Source organism: Lacerta agilis, chromosome 2, assembly GCF_009819535.1.
Source record: "Lacerta agilis isolate rLacAgi1 chromosome 2, rLacAgi1.pri, whole genome shotgun sequence".
Lineage (NCBI taxonomy): Eukaryota > Metazoa > Chordata > Lepidosauria > Squamata > Lacertidae > Lacerta > Lacerta agilis.
The window spans coordinates 84,794,193-84,809,778 of NC_046313.1; the positions used below are offsets into that span (position 1 = coordinate 84,794,193).

A 15,586-nucleotide genomic window follows, 5' to 3' on the forward strand; every position below is an offset into this window, starting at 1 on the left:
ATACCACGTTCATCATATGATGACTGCAGAATCAAGTGCTGACTCACATATTGCCACTAGAAAGCAAACACCATAGAGAGAACTTGCACTGTCACTAGGCACCACTTCAAACAGGGCAGGCCCAAGGAATTTTGCTGAGAGAGAAGTCCCAGAAGTGGTGGGAGGTTCAGCTTCCCACAGATTTCCCCTCCCACCCATGAAATTTGCTGGGTGATTCACCCCTTGCACTCCTCAACCCCACTGTGGTTCAGAATTTGAGGTGAAAGTTCTTTGTTGAGAGCATTTGTTTCAGTACCATCATAAGTCCTTCTATTTGTCATTTTCCTTTTGCATCAGTAGTTTGCTGGAAATTACAGAAATAGGTTAGACACTAAGCATGGAGACCAAAATGAATATAGCTATACAATGTGTTGCAAACACCATGAGATTTGAGCCAGTAATAATTAACTGGAAATGATTAGGAGGGGTAGTGAGCAATGAGCCAAAGCATACTTTCTCCTGCCTTGGGTTTCTTGGACAGCATTGAAAGTCCTGTTGGACTAATCAAGTGCTTGTTTTGCTAATGAAATCTCCCAATGAATGGGAGAAGTCTGTCTAAATGGGGGGGGGGGAATACATTGGATGTTACAGTGCCCAAAGCACTTGACAAAAGCTTAGAGGGATATAACATCTGAGAACAATAGGCTGTTTTCAGTTGCAATTGGCTGATTCATTTCTTCTTCTGCTTCTTCATTTTTTCCTAACCAGCAGGTGGGAAAATAACTCTTCATGGGTCTTTACAGAGGGAACAGGAAGCCAAAATAGCTGTTCAACTACTTAGTGTCCCTCCTTTAAATGTACACGCACACACAGAGAGAGAGAATGTGTGCCAGCCCTTCTTGGCCTTTGGCCAAGTACTTTGCAGAGAGCCTACTGGTACAGTATTTGAAACGTGCATTGTACAGTTTGCCAGTGCTTAGCCTCATTTGATTTTGGTGTGTGCACAAGTTTGTGTGTGTGTGTGTGAGTGCATGTACTGAGTTCATGATCCATGACCTAATTTCCATCCAGTAGTTGAAGGATAGTAGGCAAATTGTGTCTGCTGTGTTAGAATTCATCTTCAACTGGAAAAACAGGGGTGGGCAATGAAAAGATTTCAGAGCATTGCTGTTCTCTGCTGTGCAAGGCCACTCGTTCTGCACCCTCAGAGATGCCTCAGCTTAGCTCAAAGCACAACATAGACTGCGGTAGCTTGGTCCTTGCTCAACTTAGAGATTGTCTTGTAGTCTGTGTGCCATCATGGTCTCTTAAATCTGCTAAGAACAGTGCAAGTTGCTGAATCAGTGCACCAAGTACATATGACATGAGGAAGCCACCAGGCTTTCTGGTTAGCTGACCATACTGATAGCATGGTCTCCTATTTTCTCCTTGGCAGCCCCCCCACCTCCACAATGCCACCTCTACAGCAGCCTCTTGGCAAACAGGAGGTGCTGCTGATCTCCTCCCACCCTTGTTCCCAGTGTAGATCTTTACTCCCCCTCCCATTGTTCCTGGTGTAGATCTTCACTCACCCCTTCTTCCCTGGTGGAGTATGTGTGCCATTTTATGCTTCACCTCAGGTTGGGCTGGCCCTGGTTGAGATTAACCAGCATTTAAGGTTCAGACATAATGCTACACTACTTTACAATTGTGCAGCTGCACAGGTGGAGGGAAGAGGAAGAGGGAGCTTACAAGTCCCGAGCTCATTAGTTTAATAAGCCATAGTTTATTTTTACATCTGAATGCTGCCATTGACTAATTGACACTTCCAGCATTCATGAGAGAGCTACAAAATGCTGGGATTCAAATTCTCTTGCTTAGGTCTCAGGACCATGTCACATTTATGTTCTGTACGGTGTCTAGAAAATAGCTAGCACTCTGTGAATGTGAAATAACAGTTGCAATTTTTTTTAATGGCAGAAATAGTGCCAGGAGCATACACTCCAGTTTGTGCCTCATGAGTCACTTAGAATGTAATTGGATGGCTCTAGTTCTTTCCTCAGTTCTGAATCTAGCAGGGAATTGTATGAACTAAAAATATTTTGTACCTTTTCCCTCTTCTTTCTTGGACTGTGTTTTTCAGATGATGAATCTGGAGACCTTTCGGGTACTGTGATTGATCAGAGTTATTGAGACTGCAAAAGTACTTTACCTGTGATTAATGGCTTCCCAGGCTTTCAGCACTTTAGGCAACAGCATTTTTTTTAAATGGATGCTTACAGCATTACTATTAGGCTTTGGTTTTGCAGAATTAATCATTACGAGGCTAGCCATCCTGGCTGCTGGAATTAATTCATTTGTCTGAGAATTAATTATAATCACACGTCTATTGAGGCAATTAATAATCTAGTAATATTTGCTTGAAATCCATGAGAAAGAAAAACTTTAGTTTTGTTAAGTGGTTGTTTTTTTCAGATTTGAGGCATAGCTTTGGCTGCTATAGTGTGATAATGTGCAGTGAACTCTCAGGGGGAAATAATCTAGAGAAATTCTTGGATTTCTCAATACTGTCAACCTTTAAACTAAGATGATAAAGGGCAGCAACAGATGTATCACACAGTGCAAATGTTCCTTCTGCTTCTTCTTCCTTTTTTAAAGACAAATAGAAGAGAAGATAAATGAGCCAACACTACTTACCTCATTTCATGCTCATTTTTGTGAGTGTTCACAATCACCTTCTATTTCCTGCTATATTCATCGGTGATGTTCTTTGCAGTAACTTTTTCCTTTTGCTTAAATCTTCTTCATCACAGCCCTTGTCCACATTGCCATTTGTGGCTTTAATTGTGGGAATACACTCTGTGGGCTTCTTTGAACCCGCGATTATTTGTATTAAGTTAATGTCAATTATGTGTACTATTTTATGTGTTCTTCCGTGTAGAAGTGAAAGCGAAAGCAGGGCTCAGTAGGCGTCTTGCCACTGAGATCCCTCCGCCTAGACTTTTTGGTTCCAGAGGTTTGAACTGGTTAATGATCAGTTAATGATCTGCTTCCCGCCTTTTTTTAGGGCAGCAACAGCATCCTGATTGGTAAAATTATTGATCATGACGTTGCTCTTGGTTGTCAATAAAAGGCTGCGGCTCCCCGTTTTAGGCCGACAGTCAGAGTTAGGGTTCAGATGATTCAGATGTAGATAGTTGGGGTTTTGGGGAACGGGTTGGTAGGGTTGGTTGGGTTGGAAGCGCGTGCAGGAGGTAGAGAGGTTAGCTTGCGGAAGAATTGGCGGTTTAGGCTTAGCTAGCTTTAGCTAGCCTAGAACTTGCGGAAGAATTGGCGGTTCAGAGTCAGCTAGCCTAGGTAGTTTTAGAACAGTTTAGGCATAGAGGAAAGTAATAGCCTATGCGGGTCAGCCAAAGCCATCTAAAGCAGTGTTTTCCAACCTTTTTTGGGCAAGGGCACACTTGTTTTATGAAAAAAATCACGAGGCACACCACCATTAGAAAATGTTAAAAAATTTAACTCTGTGCCTATATTGACTATATATAAAGTAATTCTCTTGAATAGGAATCAAATAAACACAATTTTTCCCACGGCACACCAGGCAACATCTCGCGGCACACTAGTGTGCCGCGGAACAGTGGTTGAAAAACACTGATCTAAAGAAACAGTGATTGTCTGTCTTTATTCCGTCTTAATTAAATTTTTCGTAGTTTATTGGTGCTTTTGCCTGGCCGTAGTTTTGGCCACCTTTTATTTGGGTACATTACTTAAGGGAACAACTTAGGAGGTCGCAAGTGCTCATAGGTACTTTTACGAGGCACTTTTTATCCGAACTACTCACGCACCCTTCAGATTTAGCCTGGCGGACAACGGCGCGGTGTGAGCTTAAGCTCCGGAATTAACTACATCACATCATGTCACATAGTGAATTCCATGATAAGTCTGGCCCAGGCTCCAGGAAGCACAGACCTTAGAAACCCTGGTTGGTTATGTGGCTGCTCACAGCAGCTGCACTGGTCTCTACCCCCCCCTCCATCTTTCTTTAAGCCACCTTGTCTAACTTGGGTTAGCCAAACACACCCACCCTCAAATATTTCTTAGAATTTATCCTAACCCCACCCCGCAAACCATCAGAAAATCTGCCTCCACTTTTTCAGGGATAGAATTGATTCCCCCCCCCCAAAAAAAAAGTGGAGGCAGATTTTCAGGATACCGCGGGCTGTATCTAACATTAGTTTTACTCAGAGTACAGTATACCCGTTGAAATTAATGGGCATGACTAATTTGGGTCTTTTCATTTCAGTGGATCTTAGTTGGATACAATCCCTTTAGTTCGGAGCTTGAAAGACGAATAATCAGTGTTCTCTCAGATTGGTATGGTGTGTTTCATGGGACTGAGTAACAGTCCAGATTAATTTGAGGTGAAAATACCAAAAACTCCAGATTAATTTGAGAGGAAAAGATCGAAAGTGCCTATACATTTTTTTTGAGTATCTGTGTAGTTCTTCATGAGTGGAAATGGAAAGTGGCAAAGTAATACAGTGCTAGTATTAATGATGGAGGGAGATAACGTGCCAAGCTTTCGGAGCAATTTACCAGCAGTGGTAAAGGCGTAGCAGTAGAATGGCTACGCTGTGTACACTTCACTTTTACTTTGTGCTTGCTGGGGAGAGTCAACATAGTTTTTGAAAGCAGCCATAAAATTTCGAGTTTGTTCACTGAAACCGTGAGTGTTTGATTTTGCATTCCATCGAACCCAATTTATAGAGGTACCTAAATGCATGAAGTATGAATGGCATCCTTGGATAATATATATGGCCATGGTAGATTCTTTTTAAAGCACTCTCTTGCACTCTCACAGCATGTTTTGCCATACCGCATGCAGTGTGACTGGGAAATGGTCATTCACAATTTTGGGGAGGATGGTGGCTGCTATTTCTATCACTGGTAACTCTGCTGAATCTTTGCTTTTGGTGGATTGTTAAAACAGCTGCACTCCCCTCCGCCTGGTACTCCACTCTGGCTGGCAACAGTCTAAATTTTTGCCTGTTCTGTGTACAGTAGTCTGTAAAAACACAAACTCTCACCAGGATTTATCCAAAGTGTCTGGACATGGAATATCCTGTCTTAAATTTAAAAGTGTAATGATATTAAAGCAATATTTAAGGCTGCAATTCTAACTCCACTCACCTGAGCGTAGAGATGGAAAGACCTGTCCATTTTGATTCTCTCAGTTTCTCCTTTTTCCAATCTTAAATTCAGCTCTCTATATTCCTGCAGCAATCCGCAACTTAAAAAATATACTCATGAAAATCCGTCAGCATTTTAGCGTGACTTTCTCCTAATCAACATGGGTTTTTTTTGCATAGAGTTTTGACTCATAGACACATTTTCCCAAGAATTTTTCCTAATGTATGTTGTTTTCACTAAGATAGTCATTTTTAATGCACGCTTTTACTTCATGTACCGGTATTCACTTTTGTGACTGTTGTTTGTTTGGAGACCTGCACCACAATATTTGGATAAGTGTGAATTTCAATGGATGGCTACATTTTGGTTCTCATAATTGTTTTACAAAGTGTGAATTTGATAGATTTATCTTTAAATGGGAACTGAATCGATTTTCTCCCTCATCCTCACCTAGGTACAAACCCCACTGAATTCAGTAAGAATAACTTCTTAGTACGCATGGCTAGAATTGTACTGTAAATCCTTTGGGTCTTACTAGGGTTTGGCCTAGGGAGTAAACACTGAGTTGAGGATCATACACAGGCTGGTACTCAAAGGCACCAAGTGAGCTTCCATCCATGTTTGTCATCCAGTATAATGTTGGTGCTAACAGCATCTTCACTAGATCCAGATGCCTTCCCAGTTTAATTCAAAGCACTCAGCATGACATTTGAAGATCAAAATCAGCTCGGTCCATGACACATCAAGGATCACTTTCTATAATATGAACTTATTCATATATTCAGATCTTTCTCCAGGGGCCCGGCCTCTGTGTGGCTTCCCCATCTGAGGCTGAATGGGAAATTCCTTGGGAACAGGCCCTCACAGCAGTGCTTCATCTCTCTCAGCTTTCAGGAGGCAGGCAAAGGTGGTTTTATTTCAGAAGTGTGGACTGTTTTAAGTTTAATTTCTGGCTAGGTTTTGCTGCATAGTTAGCTTCAGCTGTGTTAATTGTTGTTTTTTTATTTTTGATAATTTCACAGTTAACAATTTCCACATGTGTGGTGGATGATACCACCGCACTGTGGATTTTTAATTGAGAGGCAGGATATGCATATTTTAAAATAAATTTCTGGTTAGCATTTATGTGAACAGGAACTCCTTGTTCATTGAACATAACATAAAGACATAAGAAGAGACCTGCTGGATTAGGCCAATGGTCCACCTAGTCCAGCATCCTGTTCTCACAGGGGCTGAGAAGATGCCTGTGGGAAACCAGCAAGCAGGATTTGAGCACAACAGCAACAACTGAATTCACTAGGACTTACTTCTGATTAGGCAGGGCTAGGATTACAGCCTTAATTTTAAACTGTGTGGCAAGTCATTCATGCTAGGTGGGCTACCAGTAAAACAATTCGAGCCTGCAAACAGGTAACTTTTAGTTCCAAGGAACAATTCCCCTCAGAAGCCCTAATAGTGCTTTGCTGCAGTTGAATTTTGTAACAAAACAAAACATGGGAGGACAGCGATGCTGTGTGTAGATTTCAAAACATAAGGGAAGGGAGAACAGCAATTCTTGAGAAAAAGGCTGGTGTACAAGCAACTGTGTAGACCAGGCATAGGCAAACTCAACCTTTCAGATGTTTTGGGACTACAACTCCCATCATCCCTAGCTAACAGGACCAGTGGTCAGGGATGATGGGAGTTGTAGTCCCAAAACATCTGGAGGGCCGAGTTTGCCTATGCCTAGTGTAGACCTACATACAGGATAAAAATGCTATGACACATGAAAACAGTGACACTGAGGGAAAGGGAGGAAGTTCCAGGCGCAAGAACATTGTGTTATTGTGTGTGTATGTGTGTCACAGGATATCCTTTGATCAGCTGGAATTCCCGTCACCCATAATCCAACTATGTCTCTTACCAGGCATATTCCTGGTACAGTGGTACCTCTGGTTACGGATGGGATCCGTTCTGGAGGCCCAGCCATATCCCGAAAAGTCCGTAACCAGAGGCATCCTTCTGCGTACGCACGCAGTGTGATTGAGCACTTCTGTGCATGTGCGCATGGCGAAACCCGGAAGTATACACTTCCGCGTTGGCCGCATTCGCAACCCAAAGTTTACATATCCAGAGGTACGACTGTATTAACAATAGCTACAGTGTCATTGTGATATTCCAGGTAGTTTTGTCTGTTGCAAGAGTGTGTATAAACAGCAAAGGAAGGTCAGAGCAGGACAGATAAAACTTTTTTTTTTATGAAACCAAGAAGCTTTGTAACACCCACATCTGCTGCGGCTGCTATCAACGAAGAACCCCAGGGAGCTTTCAAACTCTGCAACTTTCAGAGGACATCTCTTTCATGCTGGCTTTCCATTCGATAGGTCCAACTCTTCCTCTCTCGGTTGCTCGTTCTTCCTCCCTTCCTTCCTCTTTCTTGTGCAATTAAAATCTCCAGGCACTTGCATGGTTTATTGGGATGCAGAGGAAGACTTGGGAAAGCGCTGGATGTTTTTCTAAGTGATTCCATATGGTCCTCCAGTGCTAGCAGAAGCTTACAGTTTGCTTCCAGTTCCCTCCGGTGTGCATTTACTTTTGTAGACAACGAAAGATCCAGTTATTTTCCCCATAAAGATTAGATTGGCAGAAAAGAAGACATTTTGCCTGCAAGAGCCTTAGCGCAGGCCAGAACGAGGAACACCCAGCTGCCTGGCTCAGACTCCTCTCCAAGTGTATCCGCTCCAGGGGAATAAAGAGAAAGATTTATACCCATGAATAGTTCTTCAGGATACTTGCCAGGCACAGTAGAAATACTCGGCTAGCTTCTCTGCACAAACCCTGCAAGGTTTTGTTACTGTCAGAAGGGCATAGACTTATGGGATGATGCAGGATACCAGAGGAGCAGCAGAGATCACCAGTAACATAGTGGCTCAGTTTTGGTCATCAAGTCCATGGGCACTTCAGCACAGCAGTTTAATATGCACAGCATCCACAAGACATTGCCCTCATCAAGTATTTTCTCATTTAATCCAGATTTGCCATTTCCACAGAAAATCATATAAAGAAGAAAGAAGACATGGAAATGGTAAATCCAGCCTCCAAACCAAACTTGGATAGCCAGACAGTGGTTCTAAATCAGACCAAAGGAATGAAGTTTTATTTACCTCGTGATAAAGTGGAAGAAAAGTGCTTCTCAGAAGCCCAATGAGCCCCTAATAGAGGTCGCTGAATTCGATAGCAGCATGCTTAACTCACGCCATGTCTTATGTGTTATCTGGGAATCAAAGGAAAAAGAAGTGAAAGGTGTGGGGGGAAGTGCTTTTGCTACTCTGCTGTTTACTATTCAAACAATATAGCAGCACCAACCATTTTCGAGGTGCAAATAGTCACAAATGTATACCATTAGGCTGAAAACTTTTGGCAAAAGGGGTGATGGGCAGTCTATGGTAAAGGAAAGGTGCTATGCATCCTATCACCATAGGTTCCAGTGTTTAACCTTTTCACCAAACACAGTTCCGAGAGTTGAAATTTGGATCAAACTAAGTCTTCCTTGGCAGTGGGGTAGTTTTGCCTATTGCTACCACAACAATTGGACACGAACAACTTGAACGCGGTCCCATTTGACGTACATTTAAAAATCAACAATGACAAAACAATTGCTATGGGTTATTGCTGGTGGGCACTATTCCCCCCATTTGCCTTGTTTTTGCTGCCAGCTTTTGTGAAATAAATGGACCTGCTGATGTGTGACAACACAAGCCCTACTAACAAGGGCTAGCAGTGAGGCAAGATGCTTATTACGAAAAGGACAGATGAACAGTGATTTATGATTTGGTTCCATTGAAATGCCTTGGAGCTATATATTTTCCGATAGACACTGGCCTGCGGGTCTCTGCAGAAACCATACAATCATCTGTGAAAAGATGACTCAGATCCCTGGGCTCTGAAAGTCTGGGGAGCAAACTGCTGCATGCCTTTCACACTCTTTTCAAATAGCATACATTCTGCTTTGTGCCTTTCCAGATGTGTTTGCTGGTGGTGTTGAAAGTGACACTGTTCACTTCCAAGAGATTCTGTCTCATGCTAGGGACCTTAACAGTACAATTCTGTACATGTTTACTCAGAAGTAAGCCCCAATGAGTCCAAAGGGACTTACTTCCAGATAAGCAAGCATATGATTGCAGCTTAAACCCAGCAGTGCTGCCTCTACATCTCTATGATTGGGGCAAAGGGGAGTACATAACTATCATAATTTTTAGTAGAGGGTTTTTGTGGGGGTTTTTTTTAAAAGTGCCTTGACTATTGCATAAGGGCAGACAGAACTGAAATTCCAGTTTTCCACATGGATGTGCAAGGAATTTGTTATCCTGAAAAACAGCACTATAATGAGGTCTGTTTTGAAGAAGGATTTATTTAGCAAAGGCAGATGTTGTAGGGCAAGAAAGCAGTTCTGAAGAAAGTATAAAAGGGTGCGTCAATGAGGTGAACAAAGGGTGAACATAATGCATTGGGGTTTTGTTTTGTTTTTACAAAGGGGATTAAGGGAAAGATGGAACTGAAATGTAGTTTGGAGCAGAACAGTAGGAAGTCTTTAAATATGAAGACTAGGAGTAGAAAATTGATGCATAAAATTAAGGAAACTAGTACATAGGTTTTAGTAATGTTATTGTGGTGATACAAAAGCAGACAGGTTGTTTACACGGGAAAAAATTTTCTTTAGCATTGTAAAAAGTGGTTCAAGCCAACAAACAAGGAGACAATCATTGTCCGGCTGGTCTAGTTCTCTCATTTGTGACATCTCAGATTTCACACAGTGCCTCTGTGTCAAGTTTGCACCCTGTTTCAAGGGTCTTTCTGAAAGGTTTTCAAGCTCTTGGCAAGGGAGCACTTGAATCCCACAAGAGGACTGTGTGACATCAGAAAATTATGGTTTGGGTCAACCTTAACTTAGTTGAAGAAAAGTGAGGCAACAAGAGGTAAGGAAAGCAAACGGCTAGTCAGGAAGAGAAATCACCAAGGCACAGACAAGAAATTTGGCACTGAAAGACAGATTTTGAATATGGTAGTCAGGAACATGCAAGTAGGATTTGGCAACAGCCTACAGATGATATTTTGAATTGTGTGTACACAGGATTTCTATGAAGCTGTCTTAAAAGTGCTGGGAGATGAGGATAACAATGACCATGAAGAAGCAAAGCTCAAGGAAGGATTGAATGAGATCCCAGAAATCTACAAACTGCACCAAGAAATACTGGAAGAGCTGGAAGAAAAAGTTCTCAATTGGCAAGTGATTTAGCAAGGCCTTTATGCCATCTCAGGACAGCGTCCCATTTCCCAACATCCTGAAATCTTTAGGAAAACCAAGCACCTATTTCTTTTGAATAGAGGGAGTATCAAAAGTAACCAAATGTGAGACAATTTGTCCCTGTGATGACCTCACCCTGAATGCTAAGAGGCTATCCTTCACCCTGAGGTTTTACATTATATCTGTTACAAGAACATGGTAGCATGATATGTAATAACTCCAGATGCTATGCACTCAGGCATTATATATCCAGCTACTGAATGACCTCATTTTCAATAGATTCCAGATATGTTTCCTCTACCATTGTTAAAGTACATTTTGCTGGAAGGTTGGGATCCCGATAACAAGAAAGGTCACAGATACCTTCTGCAGTATCTGTGTAAATGAAAGGAGATGAGCAAAAGCCACACTGAGCCTAAATGGATAGGGTGGGATATCAACATTTTAAATATATAGAACCTATTTATTTGCCATCAAGACAAATAATAGCCCACCAACCATATATTGTGCTTGTGGGACATTTGACAAAATCCTTGTTTTCACAGTCCTAGGCCGGCTCCCCTAACAGGAGGTTTGTTGAGGTTCTGCTGAGCCACCAGATGTGGCCAGTGGACTGTCTTCAGATAGGTGTGTTGCATCATGTGTGGGCCTGGAGTATTAAAAAGGCCTGTTCTTCACAAACCAGTTCAGGGCTGATAAATGGGAATGGCCGTGGGCAGCATCTTTAGAGGTGGGACAGATCCAAACCAAAGACCCCCTCTGCTGTTTCTTACAGTGGCTAATATGGCTTCCTTGGGAAGCCATGGATAGGAGATGAGGGCAATAGCACCCTCCTGCTCATGTTACCCAGCAACTGGCAGTTAGAGACATATTGCTTCCAGTGCTGAAGACAGGATATACAGCCTCTGACAGCCTTATCCCCCATGAATTTGTCTAATCCCGTTTTTTATTAAAAAACAACAACAACACACCCAAGATGGCAACCATCCCCACATCTTGTGGCAGTGAATTCCATGTGTGTGTGTTTCTTTTGTCTGTGCACTAGTCTTCCACCATGCGGCATCACTAAACGACCCTGGATTCTAGCATGATGAGAGAGGGAGAAAAACATATGAAGATTATGCATGGTGCAGAGACAGTGGATAGGGATCCACTGTCTCTGCACCCTGCATAATCTTCATATGCCTCTATCACAGGCATAGGCAAACTTTGGCCCTCCAGATGTTTTGAACTACAGTTTCCATCATCCCTAGCTAACAGGACCAGTGGTCAGGGATGATGATGGGAATTGATGATGGGAATTGTAGTCTCAAACATCTGGAGGGCCGGAGTTTGCCTATGCCTGCTCTATCATGACCTCTCTTACTTCCCTTTTTCCTAAATGAAAAAGCCCCAAACATCGTAACCTTTCCCTTTGTTTGTTTGTTTGTTTGTTTGTTTATCCTGATGTGGCTTTAGGGAAGATCACCAGAAAGTGGCTGACATTTTCCTCTCCAGGGAATCAAGGTTCATTCACCACACGGCTTACATTATGCAGTTTGATAGGAACTTGGCTTTGCTGGATGAAGCCCGCCTTAAAACTTCCCAGCTGGATGCTGTCGTTCGGGAATTTGAGGTAAGGTCCCTCAGTCCTTTCCTCACACTGCTTCATGACTGTCCTGTAGTTCTCTTTCCCACTCTCTCCTTCCTTCCTTGTGTGCCCTCCCTTCAGAGCTCAGAAAGGGTCATGTAGGGGGTATTAATGATGACTCAGTTCAGGGATAGCTTTGGAGGAGGGTTAAGTCTGGAGGAGCACCTATTAGATCCACATGCATACCTTCAAGTGAGAAGAATTGAGGTTGCTTGTTGCTGCTATAATAAAACAACAACAACAATGAATATGTGATCATCCATTCTCACATAACTGTGGGCAGCTATGGGAGATGGAAGCAGCAAGAATTCTAAGTCAGGGACTGTCTTGTTACTGAGCACTCCATACCTGACACCAAATGTATGGGAACCATGTAATTCCTTCATCTTCTGTCCTGCACATTCCTGCAACCTGGTTTTTGCTAACTTGCCAGCAGTCTCAGAGGTTATCTTTCCAGCCATCATAGGGAAAACCGTAGGGCTAGTGTGCTCGTGCTCAGTGTAGAAGGAATTTAGAATGCCAGAAAGGGGCTCATGCAAACTTTGTCCCTCTCTTCTGCTTCCTGCCACTGTGACACTTCTGCTTCTGATGATGATGCACACAATGTCAGCCTTAATATATATCCATTTCTCCATTTGTAAAGGGTAGGGGAGGAGAGGTAGTAATATTTACTTATCTGACAGAAAAGGTTACGAGGATAAATTGGCTGCTGTATTTTTAATGTGGCTTGGGCTGTCAGGCCCGTGAGATATGGATTATGTCTCCCTCTGCAGCACATCTGAAATATTAATAAAGATAATTCATTAAAACGACCGTTTGTCAACATTTGCCCATGGATATTTCACTGTCTGAACTCTTGAGGCCAAAAATATAAAAACGGAGTCTTAAGAATGCTGCTCTGAAGGCTTTGATCGGAAAGGCAGAGTTGTAATTGCAATAATTGTTTTTGGGGGCTTATCTCAAACTTGGTACTTACTTGTTGCCCAGGTGTTCGATATACTAGAGTCAAAAATTGCTTGTCTCAAAGGCAATGACTTTGGACCCAAGAAAAAGGAATGGTTCATGACAGTATTCTCACCAGCAGGGATATATTCACAAAATGCATCTCTCTGTGTGTTTGATATTCAGAGCATATTCATACCACAGACTTTATCTGGTTTAATACTTACTCTCTTTCCCCAGAGAACCTTGTAAGCTATAATTTTGTGAGGGGGTAAAGTGGAAGAAACTGAGAACTCTCTGTTAGAATAAAGACAGGAAGGAGGTTTAGATGTGCTAACAGCACATGGCTTAGCTCTGCTCCTCCAGGGGCTGCATATTCATTGACGGTGAGAAGACTATGGGGTTCTACACTTACAACAACATATGGGGTTGGTTCATCTGAAAGCCTTCTAGACATAGATTCTTATTTGAAAACACATTTTCTAAGGTAATATTTGCAGGGCAGAGAATATGTGTTCCAAACACTTCCATCCCACTAAGTCTGTCCGCCTTGACTGTAACAGAGAATTGTCAGTCCGTTCACCAGCAGTGGGGAACGTCTGACCCATGGGCCTCATTGGGGCTGCCAGGCCTCCCCATTTGGCCTAGGACAGGGGTCTGCAACCTTTAAGACACAAAGAGCCACTTGGACCCATTTCCAAAGGGAAAAAACAACAACTGGGAGCCGCAAAACCATTGCAACATTTAAAACAAATATAATGCTGCATATATTGTTTGTTACCTTAATGCAATAATAATAAATAACGTATAGGAGCCAATGCAAAGTATAATTAGTAAAAACAACAAGAATAAGTTATTACTTCTTTGCATTGACTCAGGGGCGTACCCAGGATCAAAACGAGGAGGGGGGGCAAGTCATGGTTGTTCAGGTTGTGACATTTCAGCACGGAAAGGCGAATGAAACCAAAATTTTAGGGAAATTATATATAATTATAGCAGTGCTTTATTACAGTAGTTATTACAATTATTTGCTTGGTTTTTTAAATTTTTTATTCTAGTTACATGTCTTATACCAGGGGTGGCCAACTCCCAAGAAACTGTGATCTACTTTCAGCAGTGATCTACCCCCGTTTTTGGGGGTTCAGCTCAAAGTTGTTTTTTGGGGGGTGTGGTGGGTGGGAGAGAGGGCTTCCCCCTCTAAGATAGGTTGGCAAGCGAACTAATAAAGAAAGAAAAAGGGGGGTGGGAATGGAAAAGTGGGGTGGAAAAATATAAATTGGGGGTGGGGTGGGGTGGGGAGAATATCTATTAAAAATATGTAGTAGTTTAAAAAATAAAAATAAAGGGGGGAAATCTTTTTCTTCTTTTTCCTTTTTTTGAAAACAAAAACAAAAGGGGAAGAGAAAAGAAAAAGGGGGGATAGAGGGAGAAAAGGGTAATAATAAAAATTCAAATAGAGTGGCTGCAGCAGCTGTGGGGGGTGTTTGTTTGTTTTTCGTTTGTTTGTTTGTTTGTTTTAAAAATGGGATTTCTCCCCTTGGATTAAAAAAGGAGGGGAGGAAGAAAAAGAGAGGGGGGTGGGAGAGCAAGGCAAAAAGCAAAAAAGCAAAAAACAGGTTTGGGGGGGAAATCACGCCAGGCACTGCAGCACGCCGACCTCAGGGCTCCGGGCCTCCAAGCCGCCCTTGGGGCCGTCTTGAGCATGTACACCGCCCGCAGCGAGCGCTGGCGAAGCACCGGTTGGCGGAGGTTTCAGAAGCAGCCCGGACGTTTTCGCCGCCGCCGCCCCAAAGCAGCTCTACTTCATCCTGTCGGCGACCATCACCGCCCTCCCGTCACGGCGACGCCTGGCCCGCCTGCTCCGCCCTCCGTGCGGCCACTTTGAAAAGGATTCCGCCCGACAGGGGCCGCTCAGAACAGGGGCCGCTCCAATCGCCGCCGCCACCTCCCGCCGCCTTTATTATCCCGACTCTTTTCTCTCTCTCTCTCTCTCTCGATAACTCGCAAAGCCCAGCTCCTTCTTCTCCCTGCCCTAACGCCACCCTCATTGGCATGTTCCCCTCAAACAGGAACAGGCATCCCGGCGGCTCATTGGCCGGACGAAGCATCGCTCTCCCGTGCCCGCCTCCCGCCTTCATCCTCAGTGGCTACCTTGGCGGTAAGGCCCCGGCTCCGAGCCTATGCGCCAAGGCGGGCGATCTGTCCTGCCAATCGGCACGCCGAGGTGGTAAAAGCTCAGCCCTCCCCACACGCTTATTGGTGTGAAGAAGTCGCTTCCTCTCTCTGGGAGTGGTCAAGGTGGACATCAATCTTGGGTCTGTCCTCGGGAACCCCGAGAGGGCTGAGAAAGACCGCCCAGCTGTTCAACGTTGATGCGGATTATTCATGGTTTTTTTGGCCCCCCTTTTTTTTGCCGATAACCATTTAATTATTATTGAAAGGGCATTGAAAGGGGGCATGCCGGAGCCGCGGGAGACCTGTCAGAGAGCCGCATGCGGCTCCGGAGCCGCAGGTTGCTGACCCCCGGCCTAGGACATGGTTTGGCCCACCATGTCCATCATCTAGTGTTATATGGTGCCAAT

The 15,586-nt window shown here is 43.4% G+C and overlaps 1 protein-coding gene across 6 annotated transcripts in view; it reads left to right on the top strand.

Annotated features, from left to right (window-relative positions):
* The window catches only part of FGD5 (FYVE, RhoGEF and PH domain containing 5), a 148,443-nt gene that overhangs the window by 90,481 nt on the left and 42,376 nt on the right, over positions 1-15,586 (top strand). For all 6 annotated transcript variants that reach the window (XR_004426032.1, XM_033141108.1, XM_033141107.1 and 3 more), the window contains exons 6-7: positions 10,259-10,410; positions 11,891-12,047. Coding sequence is in view for 5 of the 6 variants with exons in the window: in XM_033141108.1 (XP_032996999.1) it covers positions 10,259-10,410; positions 11,891-12,047 (309 nt within the window). In the remaining variant the exon portion in view is untranslated. The remainder of the gene's footprint in view (positions 1-10,258; positions 10,411-11,890; positions 12,048-15,586) is intronic.